This window comes from Arthrobotrys flagrans (genome assembly GCF_004000055.1).
Source record: "Arthrobotrys flagrans strain CBS H-5679 chromosome Unknown unitig_9, whole genome shotgun sequence".
Taxonomy (NCBI): domain Eukaryota; kingdom Fungi; phylum Ascomycota; class Orbiliomycetes; order Orbiliales; family Orbiliaceae; genus Arthrobotrys; species Arthrobotrys flagrans.
This window is the reverse complement of record NW_027137551.1, coordinates 2,207,937-2,222,638: the sequence shown is the minus strand read 5'-3', so window position 1 is coordinate 2,222,638 and position 14,702 is coordinate 2,207,937. Positions and strand designations below refer to the sequence as shown.

The window sequence follows — 14,702 nt, the reverse complement described above, 5'->3', positions numbered from 1 at the left end:
AATGCCGAAAAAAAAAAAGAAGAAAAGGAAAAAGAGGTCGGCTGAGGCGTTGAAAATTGATTAAAGAGGAAATTTGATGCTGAAATAAGTTTGTGATGATTTTTTTTTTGGCGTCGCTCAGCGGTTCTTTGTATATGAATTGTCTGGTTGGTGTTGGTTGGCAATTTGGTGAATGTCGTAGAGGATCTTCATCATAGTCATCCACGAGACCTCAGGGACTCATACTGGACATGAAAGAAGAAATGAGAAGAACAAAGGCCATGCCCGTGTGGCCGATGCTGGTATATCTTCTGATGGGTACAACGAAGTGCGCCAGGCACTTTGAAGCGGACATGCGGAGAGCGGAGGGTGAGGAGATGGGTGAGGAGGAAGATGCAGGACAAAGGAAACAAGGAAAAATGGGAAAAATGTCACAATATCGCTCGCTAAAACTGAAATGACAAGATCTCGACAATGATAAAAGAAACGATCAATATAAAAAACAGTAGATGCACGCTAAACTCGCTAAACTCGCTTGGAAAACAGACAAAGTGAAAGGGCATTTCAAATGACATGATACGATCAAGATAAGCGCCAGAACGAGATGACCGCCGTGGATGCAAGACGTTAAGAAAATGCTGGGACAAAAAAAAACAAATGGTTTATTGAGGACAAACCCAAGTGCGCCGAGTAAGAGAGGCGTGGAGTTTAGATGCCCAGATGGACAACCTTCGCCACCAGCCGACTCTCTCCATCTTATTAGATGAATGGTAAAAATAAGTTCATCCAACTCGCCTTCGCTTTCCAGAAGCACCGACGTTGGCACTCGAGGTACTCTTACCGGAGGTTCGTTTGTGAACCCGACCGTGGTAAACAGGTACCTGGAGAGGACGTCGAGGGACCTCAACATGAGCAGATTGCTGTTGCTTCTCGGCCAGTCATATGGCGGCGAAGTCCATGTATCGATTGGAGTTATCCCAACCGAAGCCGCCGTAGTTCAAAGCCGTGCTGCAGGGCTGGGCGGAAAACATAGCTGGCATAGACGAGGGCATTTCATAGCCAGTGGTGGTTGGCATGAATGGCAGTTGCTCAGCTTGCTCGTGCGGGGAACCCGGGGAATCCTGAGGCGACCACCAGTCCGATGATGCTGTCAAGGAAGCGGTGTAGGTACCAGTGGTGGCCATTACCGAGTTATCATCCATGAAAGCAGTTCCGAATGCAAGAGCGTTACCGTCATCGAGACCATCAAAGCTCCATGTAGGAAGATTCTCAGGTGCCATGGAGGTCATGCCCTGAGCGAATTGGGCAGCAGTGGCGGGGTTGTTCGACGGAAGAATCTTCCATGGTTCAACTGGAGCCATCTGATGGTCAGAGGGAGCAGTAGGTGCCCACCAACCCACCGGAGCAGGAGTGCTGGCGAGTGTTGGTGTTGGCGCTCTAGCCTCAACCTTTGGCGGAGGTGGCATCAGGGTCTCGAAGCATTCACTGATGGCATTCCTGACTTCCTCGCTCTGCCCGCAGAGGAGTTCGCCAGCGCCATCATCCTCAATACCTTCCAAAGCAATCTTGTCCGTCTGGAAGACATACCTGTTAACCTTCTGGACAAATTCTTCATGCATCTTCTTCACTGCTGCATCCTTCTCAGCCCAGTGCCATGTATTAGCAACCTGGTCAACTATATACACATCCTTGTGGTAGTCGACCAAGCTCTTGATTGACTCTTTTGTTAGCTTGAAGGCAATCTGGTGGTTCTGGACCATGTCGATAGAAACAACATAGGCTTGCAGGTGAATGAATTGATATCGAAGAAGAGCATCGGTAATGGGATTTGATTGATGTTCGATCTGTGCTTCAGGAAGCCTGGGAACGCAAAGGCTGCAAAGGTTCCATATCGCATTTGGGCCAGAAAGAATCTCTGTCAGACATTTCAGATGTTGTGGTACGCTGTTCAACGGTCTCTTGTGCTTGTTGACTCTCTTCAATGTCTGTGTTAACCACGGGTTGACAACTGTGTCGAGAACGATTGTCGGTGCTGAACGTTCAGCAAAAGATGCTGCCGTTCTTGGTAACAAGACGGCGGGCATGTTGGATTTTTGTTGATTAGGATTGAACAATTAAAAGCTGATGAGGGCTTTCCAACTGTCGGATAGAGATGGATGGACTTCAACAGATAAAGACAATAGTCGGAGCGAAGGTCGTTACGGTCTCTCGAAGTGACGATATGGTGATCGTATATATCAAATGAAACAAAAAAAAAAAAAAAAAAAAAGAGGTATATGTTATAAAAAAAAAAAGAAATGAAAAATACTATAGGAGATGAAGTTGAAAGAACGTAAACGTGAGATAGGAAATTGGGTGGTCGTGAGATGAAACCGAGGGGGTGGGGTCGGCTTTTTGTGTGAGGTTGGAGGAGGAGAGGAGAGGGGGGTGAGGGATATGGCAGGAAGAGGAAGGGCAAGAAACTGTATTAAAGAGATTTTTGTCGAGGTGGGCTGCCCAGTACTCTTATAAACGTCAGTCTACTAAACAAGGGTCGCTTCGAGCTCTGACTGGTTCTACCTGATTTTGAGGAACCCACGCTAACACAGGCAGTAAATTCGCTGAGGGGTATGAGGGCTTGCTAAAGAGAAACAAGAAAGACCTTTGGAGAGGAATAAGTAATATGGATCATATACCGTCGTTAAACGTTTCTTAGTTTTTCCGTTGACCTGAGCTTGTCTTGTCTGGGGCTGTTATGTCGTATCCGAGTGATGGGTGAGATGTTGAATCCATCTGTCCGGGTCTACACCAGTCCTTTTAACAATCCAGATGTGAGGAGCCACACCCGTTCGTGAATCATAAAACACACGTCAATGATTCGACAATACCGATAAACTTGACAGGCATGGGAATGTGCGTGCATGTGTGTGCACCATCTCTATCATTCGGAATCCGCCTTAACCTGGTCTCATGAGGGTTAGCGAGCAGCAATGAGGCGAAGAAAGATCCAAAGATTTAGAGTATGCATGCATGTCTTTTTGCTGGAAGTAGCTGTTAGCACATTAGCGTGTCGCCCGAAGGTCAGTTCGTTTGGTTTAGTCCAGTTCCCCTTCTACTAAGCCTTCTCGGGGTGAACGATGCGTTGGAGCTGGTACGAACTGCGCAGTACAGACACAGCTTGCCCTCCGGAGTTCCAAGCATCTAGCATGGTTAACAAGCAAGGTCCTCCACGTCAACACCTGCAGACTGGCTCTCTTGTTTTGTTCGCCCTCCCCAGGCCATACCCACAATGCTTGACCCGACTAACTGAAGATACGTAATTCAGGCGTGCCCGTTCTTCGGGCGAGTCTTCGTTTTTCCTGTTGGGAAAGTTATTGTTAACTGCAACACAGAAGCCCGCAAGGATACATGACCCCGGGATTTTGCCTGAACAGGTTATCGACAGTACATGCAATTGTGGCTGTGAGATCAAAAAGCGACACCCAACTCTCTTTTTCCGGTCATTCCCATTCTCCGACCGGAGAGTTCACCTTTTCGAGATATGGCTCCCCGTAACTGTAATATCGTCATGATCACCTGCATATCCAGCAGCAGATTCGAAATTGGTATCGCAGACTTTGGATCTTGATAGAGCTCTCAGGTAATGATGCTTCATTTCAATTTCGAAGGTTCGCCTTCAGATGCCCCTTTCAAATTTCTCGCACCAAAAAATCTAGAAGGCAACCGTTGTCACCATCTCTGTGGTTCGCATTCGCTCCGTCTTTCTGTCAAAAAGACAACTGCAACCCGAACAGAAATCAACCGTTCGCTGGAGGAAAGACACCAGCATTCAGTGCACCCTTGCTTCCTGACTGGGATTCCGAGCTTGAGCTTGTTTGGTGTGGCAAGTGGAAAATAGATTGATAGGCTGTGGTGAGCTTTCAGCTGGTCAATCCCTGTCATCATAGCTTGAATTGTGGGACGAACCAGATCGCGAGATTCACGTCCCCACTCCTTGATCCATAACGATAACTTTTTCATGAACGATTGAAGAAGAAAAAGGAACCCACAAGAAAAAACTCGAAGAAAAGACCCGAATAAACCGAAATGGGTGTTAATTCTACGGTACCATTCATGGATTTGACAACCTGTACGCGATCTTTACGATACCCTTCTGGCTAGATCCAGATCCCGACAGGGTATCTATCGCATCGATTTATTAAAAATTATTATTCTTCGTCTCGACGTCGAAAAGGACAAGCGCGTGCTGGAGAGAAACAGCCCGAGGAAAGTTCCTGCTGCCTTATTCTGTTAATGTTTTGTGCTATGTTCAAACTCGTTAGTCGCTGGCTATTTCGAGCAGGTAACCGAGTCGGACAAGCCGCCCCGAGGATCACAGAGCTGTTCGAAGGAGAGGATTATTGGGAACTGCCCTAAATTGACACTTCATACGTAGCAGCAAGGCCAGGCAGATACCAAGTGATGTGGAACATTTTTGGTGCGGATAGACGTACCTCACCTGGTGCGCCCTGTGGAAGTTTCCAGTTTCGCCGGGATCCCTTTCTTGTTCGCCCCGGGCTATGGGGACACGACACGGTGTGCGTCTCGCCTCTTTTCAACCTGCATGTCCAAGTACAGCTGAAAATGCGTGGAAGGATATCGATCCGTCATGCATGGTGAAAGCACAAGCTATCCACAATTTTCTTCCTCGAAGTTTCGACAAATACAAGAACGCGATTATGAAAGCCGATTCGGTAATTTCCCTAATTGGTGATTTTGTTTCTGCAAATTCTGTATCATTATCAAAGATTTTTGTGATCAAACTTTTTTCAGCATCATGCAGGGTCGTCTGGTTATTATGACTGTTAATGAAAATTACCCTTTATGACAGGTTCAGAGAAATGCATAAACCAAAGCCAGCTGAAACTTAGGTGGATTTGCATATTTTCTTGGACACGTGATGGATGTTCCTCCATTACAAGAGCTCAAGCCTGAGCTCGAAGAGACAATTTGATATTGAAATTCCACAGTTTAACCTAGCTAGGAGAGCTCCGGTGGTCTTAGCCGCGCGGGCGGTGATTTCCAACTGTCCTCGTGCTCCTCTTTGAAAATTAAAAATTGGAGTCACACAGCTTCAGTTGGGAGCCATTGATGTCATGATCGCACTGCAACTGCTTGTTACAGTACATTAGGGTTAGCTAAGTGGCCGTCAATGGGTTCCTGGAATAGCTAATAGAAGTAGAGATAAACTAACCAAGAGCACATCGTCGTCGGTTGCACAGAACATTCGCAGTGGGGTCGGCAAGCCTACGATATCGTACTGCATGAGTGCATGACGATATCCGTCGCTTGGAGGCTTCATGCAATTCTCAATAGCCAAGGTATTCAAAGACAAGGATAGGCTGGCGATTGTCAAGCCACATCTGGTAGAAAGCCACAGGGATCGGCCACTTGTCTTCCGCGGGCAGGTCACTCGGAGCCACGCAATCCTGCTAAATATAGGTACGGAGCACAAGACTAGCGTGCATACACGCCACAGCTATCCGCGTGGCTGTGCTGGGTGGTTTTTTTCTCCGAACAACACATAGGTGCCAACGCTTGGGAAACTAAGGTATTGCCATTAAGCTCTCTCTCCGTTGATTCATCGGCCTCTCCGAATGTTGGGATGATCCTTCTCTCCTAATTTTCCTAGGCACTGTCAATCTACTCAATTCACAGTAAATGACTATCGATAGCTAATCACCGGCTAAACGGCGTACCTGCGCCTGTGGCAAGTTCGACGAAGTTATCGGTCAGGTAGATCCCGAGAGGTTCGAACATTCCAGGTTTCCTCCGGGCGAATGGCCCCTCACAAGTACTTATTTCTCATTTCAAGCAAGTGGCCCCTGACTTATTGCACTAGGTATATGATAACGGTGGATCCTAAGCTTACCAAACCCAAAAAAGAATTTTGCATACTCTGGAGGATCGGTAGGCCCTTGCCGTGGCCTATCGATGGCAGAAACATCGTCTGCAAGTAGCCAACAACGATAAAATAGGCTTAACTTGCAAAATTCCCTCCCGACTATCCCTCATTTTGCTTGCTAGGCAGAGACAAACCTGAAGTTTAAAAAATGTATATGGTACATGTAGGAAACGCCATAACGGCCCGCGAGAAATAGTATCTATTCACATGGAGCTGCCTATTGGATCCCTTCAGCTCATTTCTGACAGGTTCGACTCAGGCATAGCCCCAATATTTTTTTTGCCCACGGCTACCATGTGACCCCTTGGCTTTACTAGTGACTAGTTCATTTGTAGATGCAAGTATTTTGCTCAACAGCCGTGTGGAGTCTTGCCATTCAACTCCGACTGAGACTTTATCTCTGTCGATAACAAATGAACACTGTCTTCGTCCTCGCTAATCTTACGTCCTGTATGTCAAGGAAACTGTATGGCGTACATACGCCCAACGGATCATTTCTCTTGAATTTCCTGGGGGAAATTAAATATTTCACTTTTGTGATGCATCAACTTTTGATGGATGGCCCGTAGCCATGTCCTTGGAACTGATGCTGATTCGATTACTAGGATATCACGCCATGCATGCCATAATTATAACAACAGAGCCCTATAACTATTACTTTCCTTTTAATGAAAAGAAAAAGGTTTTTTTCACATCGTTATCAAGATGGGAGGTGCTCATCGATATCCGAGCTTGAGCACCTTCTCGTGTCGAGCTCATCGACATCATTTTTTTTAAGCGCCCACGACCTTGTTCAAGCAACGCAATCCTGAAACCCCGCCTGTAGATATTTTAACCCTCCGTGTAAGGAAAAAATAAATATTGATCATGGGCTTCGCTGCTTATTGTTAAAAAAAAAAAAAAAGGGAATAAATCCTGTTACGCGTATTCATGGTTCAAACATTTGTCAGTTTCTGGGTACTTATTCCTAAGTATCCTCACTGAGCCTGGTAAGCCCTGCATAAAATACCACATACCAAAGAAAAATACTACACTAACACCCACACCCCCTCTTCCTTGAGGAGTAAAACTTATTTTAATGCATACCCTATCGAAAACACCGCTCGCTTCTGTCGGGGAACTCGGCTCAAGAAACTTCGGTTGTCGACGCAGCAAGCAATGCAACGGTCAACTTTTTTTTTTTTTGGTTCTAGACTAGTTTCGATTCATATCCCCCTTCTGCAAACAAAACCCAACTCGCATGGATAGCCTGAATCGTTTATGCATCACTTCCCTCGATCCCGTGTGCATGCAGCTTGCCCAGATTCGTGTCTTAAAGGGACAAAGAAATCTCTGAATAAATCTCCTAGCGTGCGGGTTCCCTCGCATAGACGAGGTCCGTTTCGGAGACCAGAAGGGGTCCTGGTTCGAGAATCCTAAATTTATAAATATAACCCTTAAAAAGGCCTTGGTAGTGTAAAAACCCAAGGTGGGTGGGTATCGTATCGCATCAGATATCGCCTCGACGATAGGCGCTGTACATGTCTTAGAAAGAGGCATTAAAATGATATTGATTTAACGGATCTTTCACAAAAGTTTGTGATATTAATATATCTGCGTACGAATGTTCTACGTTACTCTATGCATATTGATTATAAAAGATTACACGTTGACAGGGCTGATCTGTGTAAATTGGTGTTACAGGTGCTGATGAGGATTTTAGGAAACGGGGACGTTTTGATATTTGGGTGTAATACTGCAGCGCTGATGGATGGATCCGACTCGCAATGCAGGATGCGTATTTGGGTTTCATACAAGTCGAATATTGCATATCATCTGGGGAATCATGGGTGATTGGTTTCTGGTTGAGAGATCTCGAGAGTTTGGAAATGTCTGCCTTTGTGACAATCACCAAGTAACTTGACATGGTACTGGTACTCTTTGTTCCTCGGATTATATGGGTTTCAATAGCCTAGTAGGGGGTACTTGAAAGTACCTGGGCTCCTTACATTCAATTCGAGCTTCTGGATATATTCCAAAGAAGATAAAGAAAAAAAAAGAAAGAAAAAATAACGAATACACAAGGTTAATGAACCGTTATCCGGAAATCAAAACTATCAAAGTATGTCAAGTAAAATTGTCAAAACACCTAAAACTCCGCCCCCAATGCATAAAAGGATATTGAGAAACATGTCAGTATACTCGGTACTTAATAAATGTGACAAGAAACGAGCGAGATATAAAAAGCAAAATGATAGGTCGATAAAGCCGGGCTCGCAAAATGCCTAGGCTCGACATAAGCAAAGGAAGAAAAAAAGGGAATAACACCGAAACAGAAGAGTGGTGGATTGGTCCGCCCTGTCAACTGTTTGCCCCCAACCGTAACTAGCGAATGGGATAAGTTCTAGGTGTGGGGCGGCGCCGAAATCATCTCGAAAAAGGCAGCCTGCATATAAAAAATTAGTGGAAATAAAGCAATGCCCGTGGCAGGGCCGATCAACCATGGTACCCCATGCCAGGTGACCCATCATTTCCTTGGGTTGGATGCGCGATATCGCCAATAGTCGTTCCGCCTTCTGTGTCTCCGCTTCCCACGACCCCTTCAAACATTTGATGCAAGCCTCCGCCTCCCACATTGAATTCGAAACCCTCGGTTCCGGGCGGACTAGAAGAAATAAATCCATGTTAGATTTTCGACAAATTCCATTTCGTGAAACGAATCGTTATAACGAATGATTTTCGAATCGAGGTAGGCACAGAATGCTGTAAGAAAAGCATAATGTCTTGCTTACCTAAAGTTGAATGGTAGAAACCACCCATTATCTTGTGTCGCGAGCATCTCTTCATGCGGTGCAGTAAATCCATTCATGGGGGTTCCAAACTCGCCAATGTTACCATTGAACCAAGATGAAGTTGTCAGGAACCCTTCAGGAAGATCACTCTGGTAGCCCCATGGACTCCCATGTGATGCCTGGTTTTGGTGATGCATATCAGCTGATCCCGCGAACGTGATTTGGTGCATTGGAAAAGCGGCTGCGGTGGGTGCTCCTGCTGCTCCAAGGGCCGCTGCTGCTTGTGCGGGGTCGGTGGGAAATTCATGTCTTGGAAGGGATATGTCTGATGCTCCGGATGAAGGTGAGGTATGAGCCGCTGAGAATGGACCGCGAGTTTCAATTGCGGATCGAGGGAAATGATTGTCAAATGGTCCTGTTTCGGTGACAAGAGGACTCGGAAATGAAGGTCGGGGTTCAACTGTACTGCTACTATGTCTTCTCGTCCGCTGGGACCCGTTCACTAGACGATGATTAGATTGCCTTGGATATGTAATATTTGGTGTAGGTTTTTCGGGTTTTGTAGTGGTGCTTGTTCGGATATGTGATACTGGATGTTGAACACCTTGAACTGATGGCCCTGCCGCCTTTGCTGTTGATGCTGCTGCTTTCCTCTTCATCGTTTTCTTCATCGTCGCTGATATCGCGGCGGCTTCCTGAAGATTCTTCAAAAACTCATCAGGCGTCTCCATATCTGAAGCTTTCCTCAATACTGGATCACTGTCCTTCCGGACCAGCTCGTCCAAGGTTTCGGTTTTTATAAGAGCGGATTCTACTACTTCAGCTCCACTAGGTAATGTACTCCTTCTACCGTCCCCTGCCCGGACGCCCTGCTGATCGACGCCCCGTGGGAATCTAGTAAACCAGTCACCGTACTGCAGGATGTTCGATGGTTCTTCTCCGGCCTCGACCTCCACAGAACCAGGACTTTGCGCTGCTTTGGACTGAAGATCATACTGATCTCTGAGGTTATCCAATAACGGATAAAAAACGCCCCAGAATCTCGCCATCTTCGTAAGATACCTCACGCAGACCGTCAGATTCCTTTTTGCAGTTGCCACGATGGTCTGGTTCTTAGAGAAAGCTCCTACAACGTGGATGGTAGCGGCCGCAAACGACGTATAGCCTAAAAACGGTGCATATACTCCATAGTCCCGATCCAATGCATCTGCAAATATCGTCGCAATGGTGTTCACAGCTTTGAAACTTATTTGCACGGCTGACCGCAGGAAGTCCATTGGATATCCAGTAGTAGGTTTTACACCTGGCCGTAGCGGTATTGAGAATCGGTGTAGCATAAGGAAGATCTGATGGATGGCGATATGCAAGAAGACAAATTGGCCCTCTAGCTTCTCTGCAGCATGTGAATTGAGGTTCCTTTCGCTATACACTAAGGTCTCTGGAAGGGTATCCCGCAACCTATGGGCTTGTTCGTTAAGTTTTGCAAAATTCGATTCTGGCATCCATATTTGTGCGACATCCTTCTCCTTGCCGCCCTAGGACGATGTCAGTAAGCTTCGAGGACCTTGTATCGGTAGCATAGGAATAATTCTCACATGATTTAGGTATTTCATAACACGGCCCCACAATGTTACAACCCGAACGTTGAAGGCTGCAATTCCCATATTCGCCTGAACGGTCCTCAACTCGTCTCTTCCACCCGTCTCGATTTGGCCCACAGACCCGTTGACATCCTCCGTCAAACCGGGTCGCTCCGTGATAAACATCCTTTCCTTAATTGGTAGTTGGATATGAATATCTGCTTCGTCAAGAAACTGTGGTCTGGAAGTGCCAGACGAGTTGAACCGATCCATAAAGAAACACGCCCACATTAACCGCCTCCTGATCTCTCGGTCTGTGAAGGATATAGGGTTTCTATGTGGCATCGAACCATTCGTCGGAATGCCTAACGGGTCGTTGTCAATTTCTTTATGCAGCTGGAGGGCGTATGCCATTCTCATAGCCATTCCGCCATAAGCCCAACTCTTACCACCATTGCAAGTTCCCAGCTCATGTAGACCTAGAAGAAGCAAGACGGTTAAGTTTGTAAGATTTGCCCGATCAAAATTTTCGCGAACGATTCGGCCGGCTTCGATGCCCCATTCTTCGCCCGCGAGGAAAGGCATATCCTTCCGGATGGTCGGATGATTTGAGAACCGGGCGGACACGGCGCATAGGGCTAGTATAAGGACCGGTGGGACTGTTCCATTTCTATAATATCATGGCTAATTAACCAATGGTACCGCACTGCGATCCGGTAAATGATTGGGGAACGTACTTGAACCGCCGCATGAAGGATGGTTTGTGTAACAACAGATAGGTCTGTCCATAAACGCACTCAAAGTAAACTTCAATCAGATGCTCTTGAAGCTCTCTCCCCGGGAGCTTATCTTTCCCTTCCTCGAGCATCTCATCGCTTACATCTCCCTGGCTCCGCTTCACAGACAAGGGCTGGGTCGATTCCGAAACTTTTGGAACTAATGCCGGCTTCTTCCTAGCTTCCTCAGAGAATGCCTTTTCTGCACTACGTTTCCGACTATTTCCCTGGGAATCACTGGTGCTTTGCAAGACCGCTGGATTCGGCTTAACCACGGACCGGGCAATCGGCCCTAATGCTGAAGCCTGATCCTTAGACACATATTTCAACAGACGTTCTTCCATCCGTTTCATACGCTTGTCGAGGGTAGCCATATAGTCTGTCCGCGGGACGAACTTTCGAGCGGTCTGTTTGTAAACGCATGGGGTGCGAGCACGGACACAATGCTTGCATGCGGGCTTTTCACCCGAGCAGCGAATCTTCTTACGACGACAAGCTATACATGCCAGGGGTAGACGTTTGCGATCCTTGCCGGCCTGTAGGTGGCGCATTAGCACGAATTGCCTCATATTTCAGACATAAATCCTTACCTTCGTTTTTGTTTCGCTCCAAATAGACCCCTCCTGCGTTCCAGTCTTATCATCCTTCTTAGCATTCCCAGATTCTTGAGTCCTTGATGAGTCTAATGATGACGGTGCCGATGGTTTGGTTTTCTCGATATCTTTAGCTGGCCCTTTATCTGCATCTTTCGATGTCTTCCTTTTCTTTGCGACGCTCGCGCCGGATAGGCTAGCTTCTGATTCCTCCATTCTGGACATCCGCTATGTAATAAAAAAGACAGTTCCCGCTCTTAGCGCCACCGAAGCAGGGGAATCGACTCTTAGGATCTTAAGGTATTCTGGACAATGGTTGTATCGGCATAATGGAACGTCCGGAAGCACTTGGATGCGTCAAACAAAGCTGACGGAGGCAGTTTATTGAATCTCGGTGCAATAAAGAGACGCCAAACATAGAGTATTTTTATGTCGCACACGGGAACCAAGTATAAATCCAGGATTGTCGTGAACAAAGGGGTTATTAAATGGTGGTAAGGTATCTGATTGAATTCGAAATTTAGTATTCCAGGAGTATAGAAATTATATAAAAATTGATCGTGTGAAATTGTCGTTGAATCCTAAAAAGAGCCCTCAAGAGTCAGCTGCAGACGTAGCAGCTGCAGGCATCCGGAATCCGAAAGGGGCGTGGCACAGTCGAAGCAAGAAAGGGCCCTGAAGATCAATATATCCCAGTTTGTATGAACCGGAACCAGGAGAAAGCATGCAACACGGCAATAGCCGAAGAGTCGGACGTTCGGGGAAGTTGTTGAAATCCACAATTCGCGATCTAATCTTGAAGTTTTGATGGTGTGTTCTGCATTAGGGCGCTCCTATTCTGAAATTTTTTCAAAGGGGCACAGAAGAAGAAAAAGGCTTGATTACGAAATGGAAGAAAAAAAAAATACAGTTTGGGTGTGATTGCGACAGCAGTTTTATAGGATTCGGTTATGGTTCCCCAGATTTCAAAGTGGGAGATTAAGACTCTGATTTGCTTTTTTCCATTCGCCTTTTTGGCTGTTCGTTTAAAGTGCGTTCGATTGATAACTAGTGGCCGGGTACAAGTTCCAAGCGAAAGGATGGCTTTTGGATGAACCGGCGGCGGCGGGATCGGGATCCAACTTTGACAACCGGGACGGAAGGTGAGAGAAGCATCGACGGGTGAGTGATTTCGAGGGTCAAACGATGGAGAAGAGGGAGACAAGAAAGTGGCGGACTGGGGCAGGTCCTGCTTCTTCTCCTTTTCGTGTGCTAAATCTGACGTTGGCATGGCTCCATTTTTGCCCGCAAGCCTCTTGAGATATCACATCCCTGCACAATGCAAGGTGGTTAAGAACGGCTTGGGGAATGAGATGCAGCAGCGGAATCGACAGCGGCGTGACAGCCTATTGGAATCGAATTCAGCAAACCTGGAAGGAAGGAGGTGGTGAATGACTCGCACTTACCGTACTATAATGATCTCCTTTGCATATCCTATCGATTACATACCTAAAACCTGTCCGTTATATGTCAAGCCAGCGAAAGAAGAGCCTGCCCATGGCGCAGTTCCATGGTAACACCACAGAATCCTGTATTCGTCGATGAGAGCTAACGTACTGACGAAAGGGTTACGAAGCTAGCGATCAACGGCATTCCCCATATGTCAAGGATGCCCCATGTCCCGTCTCCATCGAGTTTTGTTCAAACGCAATCGACCTGGTAGCTCCTCTTAGTGCATTTCAAACTGCGCTGCTGACTCGCTGCTCCATTTTTTAAAAAACAAGACTCAGCCATTTCCTTTGTCTGTGCGCTCCCTAAATATCGTTAGCTTCGTTTTCCCTGAAGATGATCTTGCTCACGCTCTTCTCGTATTGCTATAACTCTTTGACAACAACATAATCACCCCTCTCATCTCTTCGTGCAGTGTTGCAATGTGGGCAGCTCGAGCCTTGCTCTGCCCGCAGGACCGATTACCAGGATGCCAGGTCAAAAAAACGTGTGCTGCCGGGCGGCATATACCGATCCCTGCGGTGCAATACCAGCATTCCAAGGGTCCCTCTGGCTGTTTCTGGAGTATACTCCCATGGATGCTATTAATTACCTGTAATATATCTGCAAAGACGGTAGCCAGCTATCACGAGGACCCTGCTGCCTGAAAAGAATTATGGCTTCGTTATGCATAAACAGTGGTATTAGTATCCTGCATTGGCCATTGGCCCTCCAAGTGGTACTTTTGGAATTTTCGACTTCAGTCTGATCTGTGCGTTCGAACTGGGGTTTCAGAGTTGGTTATTCAGGTCTTTGTCAAGCGAGCAAAGGAGGTTTCGAGGCTGAGAGGCTCACGGCAACTGTTGGATGTGCCTAAATAAAGCGTCAATTGCCAAAATGCAACAAGATGATCACCAGACGAAACCGTTTGAATTAATTCTGCACACTGCAATCGATACAGCCTTTAGTCGGAGAAATGCCAAATAACGTCCGAATAGCCAACAGTTTCTTCGACAGCTGCTAACCCTTGTCCTGCAACTAAGATGAGCCAAGATTGCAGCTCATTCACAACCATGCATATACGATATGGCGAACACGGACCAGGGGAGAGCCGACTTCTTTCGAGACAGGTCTTAAACAAAGCAGAGGCTAGCCTGGGCCCGGGTTGCACTAGAATATTCCGCTGCTTCTACAGCAATGATAGCATAATTAGCGATAGTTGGCAGCAGTGCCCGGTACGCCATTCCGTATGGCTTTCATAACAACGATTTCCTCGTCGAGCTAGGGTAATAAACCCTGAGAAATCCGAGACTTGTGGATAAACCAATACAAAGAATACCATCTCGAGGGGGGCGAAGATACATACAGTTCCATCATTTTCAACTCCTCCCCGCACCACTTTGGGCAGTCGTCTTTGTCCGAACCTCAAGATCATGGGATCGATAGCAGCCCATCGTGGAGCTGTGGTGTTTTGTAGAAAGAGATCCCAACAGCTTGATACCACGGATATTGGGGGAATCATCTGTAGCTATGAGACTGAGATCCCAGTGGAACAGTAGCAACGATACCCCTAAAGCTACGTCGTATTCCCACATGACAACATCAGTGTCTAC

At 46.7% G+C, this 14,702-nt stretch overlaps 2 protein-coding genes across 2 annotated transcripts; both read right to left on the bottom strand.

Annotated features, from left to right (window-relative positions):
• Nucleotides 1–917: 917 nt before the first annotated feature.
• On the bottom strand, nt 918–2,063 carry DFL_005997 (uncharacterized protein; the record flags this gene model as incomplete). Its single annotated transcript, XM_067635339.1, has 1 exon — nt 918–2,063. One exon carries the CDS (start codon nt 2,061–2,063, stop codon nt 918–920), a length of 1,146 nt encoding a protein of 381 aa, XP_067489780.1.
• A 6,314-nt stretch (nt 2,064–8,377) lies between these two features.
• On the bottom strand, nt 8,378–11,838 carry DFL_005996 (uncharacterized protein; the record flags this gene model as incomplete). The annotated part of the gene is made up of 5 exons (XM_067635338.1): nt 8,378–8,546; nt 8,674–10,208; nt 10,269–10,923; nt 10,991–11,565; nt 11,620–11,838. 5 exons carry the CDS (start codon nt 11,836–11,838, stop codon nt 8,378–8,380), a joined length of 3,153 nt encoding a protein of 1,050 aa, XP_067489779.1.
• Nucleotides 11,839–14,702: the final 2,864 nt, after the last annotated feature.